A 12,754-nucleotide genomic window follows, 5' to 3' on the forward strand; every position below is an offset into this window, starting at 1 on the left:
GATCAAAGTGGCCAGGTAGCAGGTAGCGATCAAAGTGGCCAGGTAGCAGGTAGCGATCAAAGTGGCCAGGTAGCAGGTAGCGATCAAAGTGGCCAGGTAGCAGGTAGCGAACAAAGTGGACAAGTAGCAGGTAGCGAACAAAGTGGACAAGTAGCAGGTAGCGATCAAAGTGGCCAGGTAGCAGGTAGCGATCAAAGTGGCCAGGTAGCAGGTAGCGATCAAAGTGGCCAGGTAGCAGGTAGCGATCAAAGTGGACAAGTAGCAGGTAGCGAACAAAGTGGCCAGGTAGCAGGTAGCGATCAAAGTGGCCAGGTAGCAGGTAGCGAATAAAGTGGCCAGGTAGCAGGTAGCGATCAAAGTGGCCAGGTAGCAGGTAGCGAACAAAGTGGCCAGGTAGCAGGTAGCGAACAAAGTGGACAAGTAGCAGGTAGCGAACAAAGTGGACAAGTAGCAGGTAGCGATCAAAGTGGCCAGGTAGCAGGTAGCGATCAAAGTGGCCAGGTAGCAGGTAGCGATCAAAGTGGCCAGGTAGCAGGTAGCGATCAAAGTGGCCAGGTAGCAGGTAGCGAACAAAGTGGACAAGTAGCAGGTAGCGAACAAAGTGGACAAGTAGCAGGTAGCGATCAAAGTGGCCAGGTAGCAGGTAGCGATCAAAGTGGCCAGGTAGCAGGTAGCGATCAAAGTGGCCAGGTAGCAGGTAGCGATCAAAGTGGACAAGTAGCAGGTAGCGAACAAAGTGGCCAGGTAGCAGGGAGCAGGTCGCGGCCCCCCGTGTCTGGGGAAGGCCGCGATCACACGGCGAGAGACACACCCCTCGACCCCACGTGGTGCTCTCCTCTCAGCCAATCACGGGCGAGCAGTGGACCTTCAAACGGGCGCAGCGGTTCGGCGTGGGCTGTACCAACTGCGACGAAGCGGCAGGGGTTTTGGCGAGCGGGTTGGGTGGGGGGAGTGATTTGCCGCGTTTATATTTAATTACAAAAGCCACGGTACTTCTTCATCTCTATACTTATACCAGTTGCAATATTCTTACTAAATTATCACATCGAATGTTTCGTGTGTACACGTCCGTGTCGTTATTAATGTTGACCTGATTAACGCGGTGTCTGCTTAGCACAGCCCACGCGACGTCATCCTTCCACTTGTCTAGCGTGCTTCTGCCCCTGGGGCGAGGCGGGGGCGTGTCGCGCCGCACGCCGCGGCCCCGCTCCGCCCCAGGGGCGAGTTGTCGTCGCATTGCTGCGGCTCGCAACGCCATTGGACGCCCCGCGCCGTTTCCGTTAAATTCAAACTCGCGACGGCAGCGGCGGCGGTCAAGGCGAGGCGCGGCGTTGGTGACGAGGTGCGGCCTCATCGATACCTCATCGATACCTCATCGTGCTTGCACTCTTGTCTAACCATGCCCGCTCGTGTTAGTTTCTCCTATTCCTCCTCCTGCGTTGAAGGAGCTTAGGGCTTGCTGTGAAGTGGTTCACTGCACGGCCCATGGGTTGCGTAGCATGGCGGCAGTGGCCTTCGTTGTTTGTTTCGTGGGCTCGGGATGTGTATGCGTATGAATTCTAAGTGTGTACGGGTTACTGTCAAATAGGGAACGAAAGGTGTGTGTGTGTGTGCAGGGTCTGTGAGTTGTTAACCGGCGCAACTAATTTTGTCATGGAAGTTCCATTTCGACGCGTACAGCAGCGTGTGTGAATTGATGCATTAAAGACCCGTGCGTGTGATCGTTAAACAGATGGTCCCGAGTGTGGGGACGTTAACTCGTGAAAGCAAAGTGTGTGTGTGTTAATGCTACACAATGCTACACACTGCTACACAAGGGGTGTGCGTTAGTGCTACACAGTACATTCAAGGCAGCGTCTTTTGTTAATGAGCGAATCGCTTTGTTCAATGGCTGATGTCGATGACGAGATCGTTTAAGGTGTTCACATTCGTGAGTTAAAGCTATGTTCATGTTAACTAATAACTAGCGAAACATTACACATCTAATACCGTTGAATAGAGATGTAAAGACGTCCATTGACGTTACTTGGTGAACTGCAGCATCGGGAAAATCGCCCGACGATGCTGGATGTAATTACCAGCGAAACGTATTTAAATTGTAAATGTTGTGGATTTACTCTCCAGCACATCGGGTGGCTGAAGTAGTAACGATTTGGCGTTTTGTTTACGTGACAAATCCCTTACTAATTGGCTGTGTCGGGTTGTGGAGGGTATCGACACATTTATACTTACGCGGTCTAACCCAAACCCCTTTATTGTGAATCATATTGGTCGTGTTAAACTGCCGGTGCGTGTTAATGTTGACTTTGTGAACGAATGCGTGTGTGTGTGAATTAGTTAATCAATGTTAACTGGTGGGTGAATGAAAGGCCGTGTGTGTATAAATGGGTACCTGGTGCGGTGTGTAAACATCGCAACTGGGGAGACAAAGGCGGCCGGGCGTGGTGCTGGCCACCGACCCCCTTCGTGTGCCGTGCCGGCCTTCATAGGTGCTCGCTAACGCCACTTGCCCCGACAGTCTGTTGATGCTACACGGGGATCTTTGTCTTGTAGCAGGAGCAGCACTTTAAGAGTGAAGAGGAGCCCGTGGCGGAGACTCTGCACAAGTCGAAGAGTCGTGCCGGTTGTCGTGGTGGTGCCTCTCCATGGCCTCTCAGAACACGGACCCCGCGGCGAGCGCCTCGGCCACCCCGAGGAAGGCGGCGGACAGCGGCAACGCCGTAGCACGGGGCTCTGTGAGCAAGCGGTGGGTGAGGAGGATGGGGCCACGGTCCTTTGTGAAGGCCACGGGCCCCATGCAGGACGACAGGACACGCCACTGTGCCAGTATTACGATAAATGAAAAAAAGCCCTTTGTATCCTGACTATTGGGCCACCCTGTGGCCCAATAGTCGTATTTGCTGTGTAAGTTGAGGATGTGTGTTTTTGTTAAGTATGTCACTTAATAACACTGGGCACTTGCAAACGAGACGTTCAATCTGAAGGATTTTACGGATAAAATATTGAATGCAAAAAAGTAATATACATCAGTATCTGCTTCAGCTCATTAATAGCCAGGCGAGGCTGTGGTTTCACATTGAAATTGTGTATGCTGGGCTGTTATTGCAATGTGATCATATTTTACCATTAATTTATTGATCTGTGTTTTCCTAGGTTGCATCAGGAGCTGATGTCACTGATGGTAAGTACTGTAACCAAGGTATTTTACTTCTCGTATCTTGGTAACTAACGTGATTCGTCGAAACGGATTTTTATCCATGTGAGAGTGGGGGGGGGTGAACAAGAGGGCACGCAGAGCCGAGTGCCGCATTCCACAACCGCAGTGGGGAACATGGCCAGGCCACACCGAACAGATGTCCAATGCGCTTGCAGCAGCAGCAAGCAGCCCCTTGGAAGAGGGGGTGGGGGGGAGGTGCTGTTTGAATCCAACCAAAGAAAAAAAACCCATTGGTTCTGTGTGGAAATGTGAGGAATGGAAATCATGGGAACAGGAGAAAAAAACCCATCGGTTTCCCCTTGCTATCAAGAAAAATTAAAGATTAAGGCTAAAAGTGATATAAAAAAAAGCCTGGTGGAAAGCGTCGAGAAAAAGTACTTTTCATTGCAATTTATGAGAGCACTGATTTAACAATTTTTGCTCAACTTCTTGCATATGTAAGGTTTGAAATGGATATGGAAATTTAAAGAATAATTATTTTACTTTTTGAAGCTCTCTCAAGTCGTAGTGGAAAAATAGATGTTGAGAGAACTGGATAACATCATGACCAATAACGGACTACAGTGGCAAGTTTGTGATTGCGTGTGCGCCGATGGGGCTCGAGCCATGACCAGCAAGTCTGGAGGAGTTCTGGCAACGGTAATGGAAGTTGCGCCCACTACCAAATGCACGCACTGTGGAAGGCATCGTGTGGTGCTCTCGCAGTCAAGACAGTGGCTGTCCACATGAAGGTCGCTTTAGACCGGTCAGTGAAAGGGGTCACTCTTGGTAAAGCATGGCCACTCGGTGCACAGTTTTCACATCTGTGCGATGGCAGCGGGGAGTAACCATGAAAAGCGTCTTCTGCAAACTGAAGTGAGGTGGCGTTCTGGAAAGGTGTCAACCCGTCTGTTTGAACTCCATTCTTAGTTGCACATTTTTTAACAGTGACTTGAAGTGTTGAATTTTCTGACCGTTTTATGGATGAGCTGTGGTTGGCAAGGCTTGCCTATTTGGCAGATGTATTTTCATGTCTTGATGAAATTAATGCTATAGTCTACAAGGCCTGTCTGCGGCAACAGTTACATTGGTGAAACGAAGCGACGTGTCTCAGACCTGGTTCACGAACACAAAGCGGATTTGAAACATGGCAGAACCAACTCCTTGGCGGTGGCGGATCATTGCTTCAACGCTGTGGGCACACGTGACATTGTTTTCTCCGAGACCAAGGTGCTCTGCAAACCCTTGGGGCCACCTTCAGAGATTTGTTCATGAAGCCCATCCAGATATACAAACAGACAAAACTTTAATCGAGAAGATGGATTCAGATTGAGCAATCATTGGAAGGATGTGATTAACTACATAAAGTTTTAACTGCTATGATTTTCACTCACCCACCCGGTTGTCGTCCGATTACGACTTATACTACAAGTCAATTTACTTGCTAATTTCTCTAGCGGCTCTAGCCCCACCCGTCCATGCACGCCACAAACCCTCTCCCCTGTGAGCTCCCACAGCCAAACTCCCCCCCCCCCTTCTCCCCTCCCATGCCTATATAAAGCCACAACAGCAGATCATTTTTTCACATCTGAAGACGGACGCTTGTGTTGCAACCGAAACGTCGTGTTTCTTTTTCTATCTATGTGACTTTACCGAAAGAACCAGAGTACTTATTTTTAAGTTGATGACAAAAAATAGAGCATTTGTAAAAACAAACCCAGCAATTTATTATTCTGGAAATTGAGAGAATTGTCATTCATTTTCAACATGAGATGGTTTTCTCACTGAAAACGGACTGAAACTTCACCAGGACCTAACTGCTGACATTAAAGACCACTCGTGGTCTGACCTAAAATTTCGTCGACTATTTCCCCAAGAGATGTAACAAAAGTCAACTGGATCCTGATATGCATTCGGTTGAAGAAAACCGGTTGACAAACGACGTCTTCGCTGAGGAATGGGAATAGCGAATAGACGTTGCATGTGATGGCGAGTTTCGGCTGGGGTTGAGGGGAAGGCATCTTGGTGAATTTTGGCTCCGAATAAGAAATTCATATCCCCAGATTTCAGACACTGCATTGACAGAGTGATTCCATTCTGCACAGCTTGTCTGTGTGAAACTGTATTCTCTGCTATGATTGTCATTTATAAACAAATACATGACCAAGATACACATGTCGAGCCCAGACCTCCAGCCGAAATTAAACAATATTAATCTGACAACTGCTGTGTCAAGCAAACTCGAACCTCCCATTTGATGTATTTTCCAATTTAAAACTTTTTATATGGCCGCTGTAATTGATAGGAGAATATTTTATAAATACTAAAGGTTTCTGGTGTTCATCTAATACATAATCTGTTACCTATGTGGATACAACTACTTGCTGGTGGTACTTGAGGTTGTATCATTTAGATGGTGGTATGCAATCTGACAGTTTGGGAACCGCTGATGTAGATAATAATTTAGCATTTGCAATGCTGCACAGTTGATTTACCCCCCTTGAGGGCGAGAGGATAGTTCAGAGACGTGGAAATCCACAGACAAGCGGGAAGGCGGCCAGAAGCAGTGCCAACCATTGCCTGAGCTCTGGTCCTATATTAGGATGTTTAGGCAACAAAGTTGAAACTTGAAAATCTAAATGTAAAACTCCTTTCTTTTAGAACTGCTGTTTGTGCTTTCGTTTGTTATCCTTCCCCGCACCTCCGATTAGCGCGGTTGGCTACGTATGGTGCGAAATAAATTCTACATACATATGTACTAACCGTCCCAACCGTGTGTGTGTGCAGATGTCTGGGGACAAAGACGTATCAGCATTTCCGGACGGAGAGAACCTTTTCCACTGGATTGGAACCATCACCGGCCCAAAGGGAACTGTAAGGCACAGAGGAACCTTCCCCTCATTCAAGATCCTCAGGGGGGTGGGGGAGGGGGGTAGATTAGGCTGGAGGAGGTTGCAATTCTGAGATTGTTTTGTTTAACCAAGTGTGAACGCAAGGGCTCAGGGATGAGTCACTTGAAAGTGATCTGGGCCAAATAACGAAAGCAATCACAAAGCTATTAATCAAACAGAAATCGTAAAATTAAACCAACATTAGAAATACAATATATTGTCAGGGAAGTTGGCTTGGACAAATTGAGTTTAAATAGCATAACACATAAACAAAAAATGAAGTGAAGTGTAGGTTTCTTGGTTTATAACTGACCATTTCATCCTGGCTTCATGTGGATGTGTTTTAAATTCCATTTTTAATTTACAATAAGCATACAAATTGTACCCTGCGAGTACGTAATTAAGTTAATTATGTAACATTTTGATTTGGAGTAAATAAAAATGTTACAAATAAACATTCTCCACGTTTTATGTAGGGCTAAGGGGACGGTGATTCCAGCGAAATTGGGAGAACTAATCACTTATTTGATGGAAGTGACGCTTTGGTATTGCAACAAAAATCGATGGATCTCATCGGCACAATGTGAACTGCAAGAAACTGGGAAAACAATGTCAACTTCTCATTTAATTGGCAAACTAAATATTGTTCAAGGACATCGTGGATCATTTTTGTTACATTTCACTCTGAAAAAATTTACTTTGTAATCTGCAACCGAACCTCTTTGTAGAATGCAAGCTATGACATAGTTTAGTGACCATCGGTGTTAATTAACATAGCAACTTGTGGGGCGTAAAATTGTCATTTTTCTCATCAGCTGCTCGTGAGTTCTGTACTCGGAACGTTGTGGACATTTTTCATTTAAACATCGCAGACGATGTTCGACAATACATCGTGAACGATCAAACACCTTCACCGTGCCCATTTTAATGGCTTCAGAATTGAAAATCTTTGTTCCTTCAAATTCTACAAATTGGCATCCTCTTGAGTGAAACTCCTTTTGCATGCAAATCCTAATATCTTTTGGGAGACAGAGCCGATGGCTATCCTTCCCATCGTCGTTGCATCATTGGCAATGGCGACCTCTGTAGTGTTTATGTTGCGCTCCGCTGTGCGCGCACGTTTCCCTTGCTGTAGCCCTGGCTGGTATACTGCGGTACACAATGCTAGCCACCCTGTGTTCCCATGTATAATACAGACTAAATGGGGATCAAAACGATGAAATACAGAGAACAAGAGCAGGGTGGATGGCCCCTAATGATAAAGAAAGAGGATCTGCTCATGCCTCTGTAAAAAATATATTTTTTATCGGCACGTACAGCCGGCTGTGACGTGACTCAGAAATGCTGACGGTGCCAAGGAAAATTAAACCGAAGCTGCCCGCTGTGCAAAGACGCGTAGAGAGACGCACACTTGGAACAGCACTGAGCTTGCGTGCGCGCACGGACTCCGGCCTGCACGATGTGTCATGCCGCCCTCCGTCTGTGCCGGCGAGGTGCACGCCGGCGGTGGGTCGCGGTTGTCTCACGCCCCCCACCCCGCTGCAGGTGTACGACGGCCTGCGCTACAAGCTGTCGCTGGAGTTCCCCAGCGGCTACCCATACAACGCGCCGAGCGTGCACTTCGTCACGCCGTGCTACCACCCCAACGTGGACTCGCAGGGCAACATTTGCCTTGACATCCTCAAGGAGAAGTGGTCGGCGCTGTACGACGTGCGCACCATCCTGCTGTCCATCCAGAGCCTGCTGGGAGGTGCGCCTCTTCCTCCCCCTTCCCCCCCCCCCCCCCCCGTGCATCGTCGGCTCGCCGAGCCACGGTGTCGCCCGTTGCAGTCGACACCGACGGCGATCTTAACTTTGCCACGCCGTTCGCAGGAGTTGTGCTCGTGTAATTGTGCGCATCCAAGTGTGGTATTGACCCCAGTAATTTTGCTTGCATCGAGCTGAAGGGTTGGTTGGTGAGCAAAAATCTACAGCGTTTATAATTTAAAGTACGATGTTTTGCCGATTTAGCATGGTTGCCTACGTATGGTGCAAAATAAGTTCTCCGTGCATACATAGTAATTCGTCGGCACGTTTTGTGTACGTGACAAACTTTTACCAATTGGCTGTGTCGGGTGGAGGTGGGTTTACGACGTGTTTATGTGTTTTAACCCAAAACAAAAATCCTTTATCATGAATTATACAAGACTGAAATACACAAATACCTCAACATGTCATGGAGTGAAATTGCTTTCACAAACTTTAACCTCAACGTGCTGGTATTTTAAATGAATTGTAAACATTATTTTGCTGCATTATGTATAATATAAGCTTTGGAAAAAGGTTGGGATTACGTTTAAATCACTGTACAAGATTGAGAAAATGCTCGTGTAAATTTTAGGTCCATTGGGAGCATCGGGAGATGTTGGTGTTTTCTTTAAGTGTCGTGGTGCTTCATCGTGTGGGGGCGATTCTCTTCCAGAGCCCAACAACGAGAGCCCCTTGAATGTACACGCAGCGCAGCTCTGGCCAAACCAGGATGGTAAAGAGTGTGATCCCTCTTCTCTGCATCTCAGAACATTAACGCACAACAACAACATTTGTAAGGGCTGAGACAGGTTATCGATTAAATAGATGAAGTCGCAAACATCGTCAAATAGTTTTGTAGTGAATTACCTGGGCCCAATAAAAAATGGTGGCCATCCCAAAGGCCTGCCTCGTGATCTGGGCAGCACCATGGCCCCATACCCAGAATGTGTCCCGGCTGCATTTGCTGATGACATTATTAATCCCTGCCCATCACCTCCCGTTCAGCGGCACTTGCGCAAACGGGTAATACTTCAACTATTTTGGTGTTGTCCGATATCGATGATCGGTTCCGTAATCTCGGCTATCGGGGTCGATTATACGTACGTAGCTAATCCGATAGCCGAGTGCCATAGCTGTAAGAGTTTTCATCTGGAAACATGCTTTCAGTCCTGTTGCTCATTACTTTGTTTTTCAAGTTGCAGCATATTCAAAATTGAGGCAGTGAGAAAGCCATATCAGACGAATCTTGTAAGCTGTGTGCTGTAACCGAAGCCACGAGTGGGCACTTGTGGCCATGGTGCTCCATCCTCAAAGTGTAAGGCCTGTAGGAGGGGGTGACGGAAGTGAGGTGATGCACGGGATGGAATAGCTGCCAATGCAGTGAGATGCACACGTAATAATGCAGTTAATATTTGAAAGTAACGTCGGATAAGTAAGGTTCGTGATGCACGGAGTGCTCTCAAGTGTGCGACCACCACAGAGGAAATGGTGCAAGAATCTCGTGTGTAGCGGTGGGGATGGATGATGGGCACATCGCAGGGGTTGTGAGAGGGATGGCGACTGCGTGTGGACGCTTTCATCCGGCAGTGCACTGACCATGGCTGACGAATATATAAACATACATTTTGTTTAATTGTTAATGTTTGTGTGTATGTAGATTATATTAAAATAAAACATCATGCAAAATTTATATATATGGAAAAAAAAGCTTTTAGGGAACTGAACTACATTTTTCATATTTGGTCATCGACATCAGTGGTTCTTAACCTGGGGTGCATGACATGGCCGGATCTTTTTAGAAGGCAAATCCTCAACACAAATTAAGCAAGGGCATGCAAGTTACAACTTGCTTTGTTTCATCAAGCCCTGTGTATTTATGAACGTACATTTTTGTAATGCTTAAAAACCAAAGGGGGGTGCAAGGCTGCAGCAAAGATTAAGAATCACTGCTCTGCGTTGTCTGGTTTAGTTTTCCGACTCTCACTAAGGGAGGGAGAGGTGCCCTCCGAATGTTAACTTTCACCACGATCTATTTCTTAAGTCTGGCTTTATGTTTCCGGATTTACGCTTGCATAAAGTGTTGCAGGTTAACTCGTTCTCGTACTTGTCTCTCTCGTGCAGAATACAAGCAGCACTTGCTGAAGCAGTACGAGACAAAGTCCTGATGAGAGCATCGCCGACATGACATCCCCGTCGCTCATTAACACTCTCCGCTCGCCTCGTACACTCATCACGTACACTCATCACTCACCACGTACACTCGCCTCGTACATTTACCACTCGCTACGTACACTCGCATTGTACACTCAGACTTGGGCTCCAGGTGCAATTTTGGGGGCTGTTTCATTCTGTTCTGACAATTGTCCACGTGTTGCGGTCCTTGATTTTAATGGAATCCTTTTATCACGATGTAAACGAGCAGACCGTGTCTCCTTCACCTGTTGTCTCCACATGAAAAAGAAAAGTGTTTCTTATACAATTCATCAGCTGCCCAGGGGGACCGCATCATCTTGGCAGCCTTGATTCTGAACAAGCAGACTCTAGACCGGTTTCTACATCAGCGAGTCTGGTTTTAATGTGTTGGTGAAACTGCATTGCTTCGAGCAAGCTTGAGTGCTGATGAGACGCTGTCAAAGCTGCTTGTATTGCATCAATTGAGTCAACGTTCGCGTGTAAAAGCAATACTTTTATTTTCAATGTGGAGACACACATGTGCGAAGGCGACGGTCAGCTTTATTGCTTTTTACGGAACCAGGTTTTTAGACATTTTCACTCGTGAGCTCGTTTTTACTCCTTTTTAAAGATAATTTTCCTGATAAGTGAACTCAAGCCATGAGCCAGGGCATGACGCTTGGAGCTGAGAACGATCACTTTTTTAAATAAGTGCGTCCGGTCTTCTGTTTTTTTTGCCTTTCTCCAAGAACGTTTAATCATGTTGCAAGGGACATGCACATCCTTGCTTCATATTTATGGTTTTAAATGTCTTGCTTTTTAAATCTTTCACTTGTGTATAGCTTTGATCATGTTGGCTTTGATGGCCGAGACTCTTTTTGCATCATGTTATGGCAGTCTTAAGCCCAGGTGTCCTCGGTAGCGGTGTTCTGTAACGCACGGCGCTGCATTGCTCATTAATCATGTGCTCGATCATCTATGCAGGATCCTTTTTGGAGTCGCTGAACAAACGCGGCTGTGTAGCAGCATGGACGGGGTTGTTAGGTGTCCACTTTTATCTGTATTTATTTTCATGTAATTAAACTGGTATTAAATGTTGCAACCTGTAAACTGATTTTTGTTCTGGATGACACCGATAGTTTGAGCACATTGTTGCACAGACTTAATGGTTGACCTGCGTGTATTTCAAAAGCTATCTTCGATTTGGCTTAATTGCTCTTGACATTCTGTTTCATTCTCTAAAATCTCTTTGATTCTCCACATTTATCATTTCTTCTATGGCTTCCACCTCTTTCCGATATTAATTCTCATCACAGAGGACATTTCCTCGTCCCTTGACAGCCACGTTACCCAAAATTCCTTCATCCTTTGTGTTGTCCGGCTCAAACAGTGGTGGCTCCTCGGAATTGGAGTGGATTTGAGGATGAACACCTTTGCCTGGATACCAAACTGTCTCGCCAAGGCTACGAACCCCACTCGATCACCTGCTCTATACCCACCGCGATGCAAGTGCTGCCACTCGCAACCCTGTGTACTCGGTCTTTCATATGGGCCGATGTAGATGCAGAGCAACGACTCCAATTTCACATTCGGATGGTCGTCAAGCCCAGATAACCGCCTCCGGAGCAGCGGAGTGTCTTGCCGTGATGTCTCGTTAGTTTTTGTGGCTTGGGCATTGCATCGTTATACATCTTGTTCTGGATGACCAGTCGCACAAATGTGAAACGTACTCAAATTGAAAATGTCGGTTTCCTCTCCAACACCGGTGTGCTGAATTAGTCACTGATTGGCATGTTTTTTAGAGTGACAAACCTTACTAATTGGCTGGTGGTGGTGGGGTTAATGACACGTTTATATTTACGCGATAAACCCAATTTTTTTATGGACATTGGTCACGAAAGCCTACGTGTTTAACCGACTACTGGAGAGTTTTACATTTTCCATGTGTGCATCGGATATCTGCATCTCCTGCCACGGTTCGTGCAGTGGATGCGGTTTAGCGTGGAGCATGAGAGCGGCTTCCTGGAAGATAAAAAGCCGGGCATCTGCGTTGGGTCAACTCGGTGGCAGCCGTGAGGGGACTCCTCGTGACGGTTTTACCACAACAGTTTCTCCGCTGCTGCCACCGCTCCCCTTTGCAAGTTGTCCCACTCCACCGTAGCTGCACCGGACACTCCCGGGTCGCGATTTCCTCCGTCACCCCGGTGTTGGCCTCTCACTTAAGTTTCCACATTTACATTTGCTATGAATCCCATCTCTTGTGCCCCTCTCCTGAGCTCATCTAATACCCAGAATCCGCGGTCGATGTTGTCTGCTGGCCGAGTCACTCTTGAATAACAGATGTGGAGCTCAATGCACTTTAGTCGGTAAATACACTTAATCTGATGTCGATCCACCACCGCTTCCCCCGGAATGACTTTACAGGCTAATATCCTTTCATCTTGGCCCTCTGGTATCGATCTCAATTGCTCTTCTGTATTAGCAACAGCTCCACATTTTCCCACATCTCTGGGATTTTTACGACTTAATGCTGTTTTTATGGACTCTCCCGTGGAAAATCCTTTTCCTCTTCTCCCAAGGTGACCATTTATGGTCCGACCTCTTTCTGGCAATTAATACACTGACCTCTTCAAGGCGACTAAATAGTTTTCGTCGTGACAAGCTGCCGACCGACGGGTCTCCTAACTCCAGCTGCGCACATCGTGGC

The 12,754-nt window shown here is 46.9% G+C and overlaps 1 protein-coding gene across 2 annotated transcripts; it reads left to right on the top strand.

The window, feature by feature from the left end:
• Positions 1-1,203: 1,203 nt before the first annotated feature.
• Positions 1,204-11,145, top strand: UBE2C (ubiquitin conjugating enzyme E2 C). 2 transcript variants are annotated; one of them, XM_061571996.1, is made up of 7 exons: positions 1,204-1,342; positions 2,557-2,746; positions 3,154-3,181; positions 5,984-6,070; positions 7,633-7,837; positions 8,549-8,608; positions 9,997-11,145. In XM_061571996.1, the coding sequence occupies exons 2-7, from the start codon at positions 2,646-2,648 to the stop codon at positions 10,038-10,040; spliced, it is 525 nt and encodes a 174-aa protein (XP_061427980.1). In that variant the 5' UTR covers positions 1,204-1,342; positions 2,557-2,645; the 3' UTR covers positions 10,041-11,145. The 2 variants fall into 2 exon arrangements, with proteins under 2 accessions (XP_061427980.1, XP_061427979.1); XM_061571995.1 differs by having other exon boundaries at positions 1,235-1,342; positions 2,554-2,746.
• The last annotated feature ends 1,609 nt before the right edge of the window (positions 11,146-12,754 follow it).

The sequence above is a fragment of the Lethenteron reissneri genome, chromosome 49 (genome assembly GCF_015708825.2).
Source record: "Lethenteron reissneri isolate LAM-NWPU_2019-01 chromosome 49, ASM1570882v1, whole genome shotgun sequence".
Classification (NCBI taxonomy): Eukaryota; Metazoa; Chordata; class Hyperoartia; order Petromyzontiformes; family Petromyzontidae; genus Lethenteron; species Lethenteron reissneri.

What these genes read in the sequence shown, in the direction of transcription:
- UBE2C (XM_061571996.1), top strand. Translation starts at nt 2,646, where the DNA reads ATGGCCTCTCAGAACACGGACCCCGCGGCGAGCGCCTCGGCCACCCCG. An exon ending in TCACCGGCCCAAAGGGAACT is followed by an intron (nt 6,071 to 7,632) that starts GTAAGGCACAGA and finishes ACCCCGCTGCAG; the next exon opens with GTGTACGACGGCCTGCGCTA. An exon ending in GCTCTGGCCAAACCAGGATG is followed by an intron (nt 8,609 to 9,996) that starts GTAAAGAGTGTG and finishes TCTCTCGTGCAG; the next exon opens with AATACAAGCAGCACTTGCTG.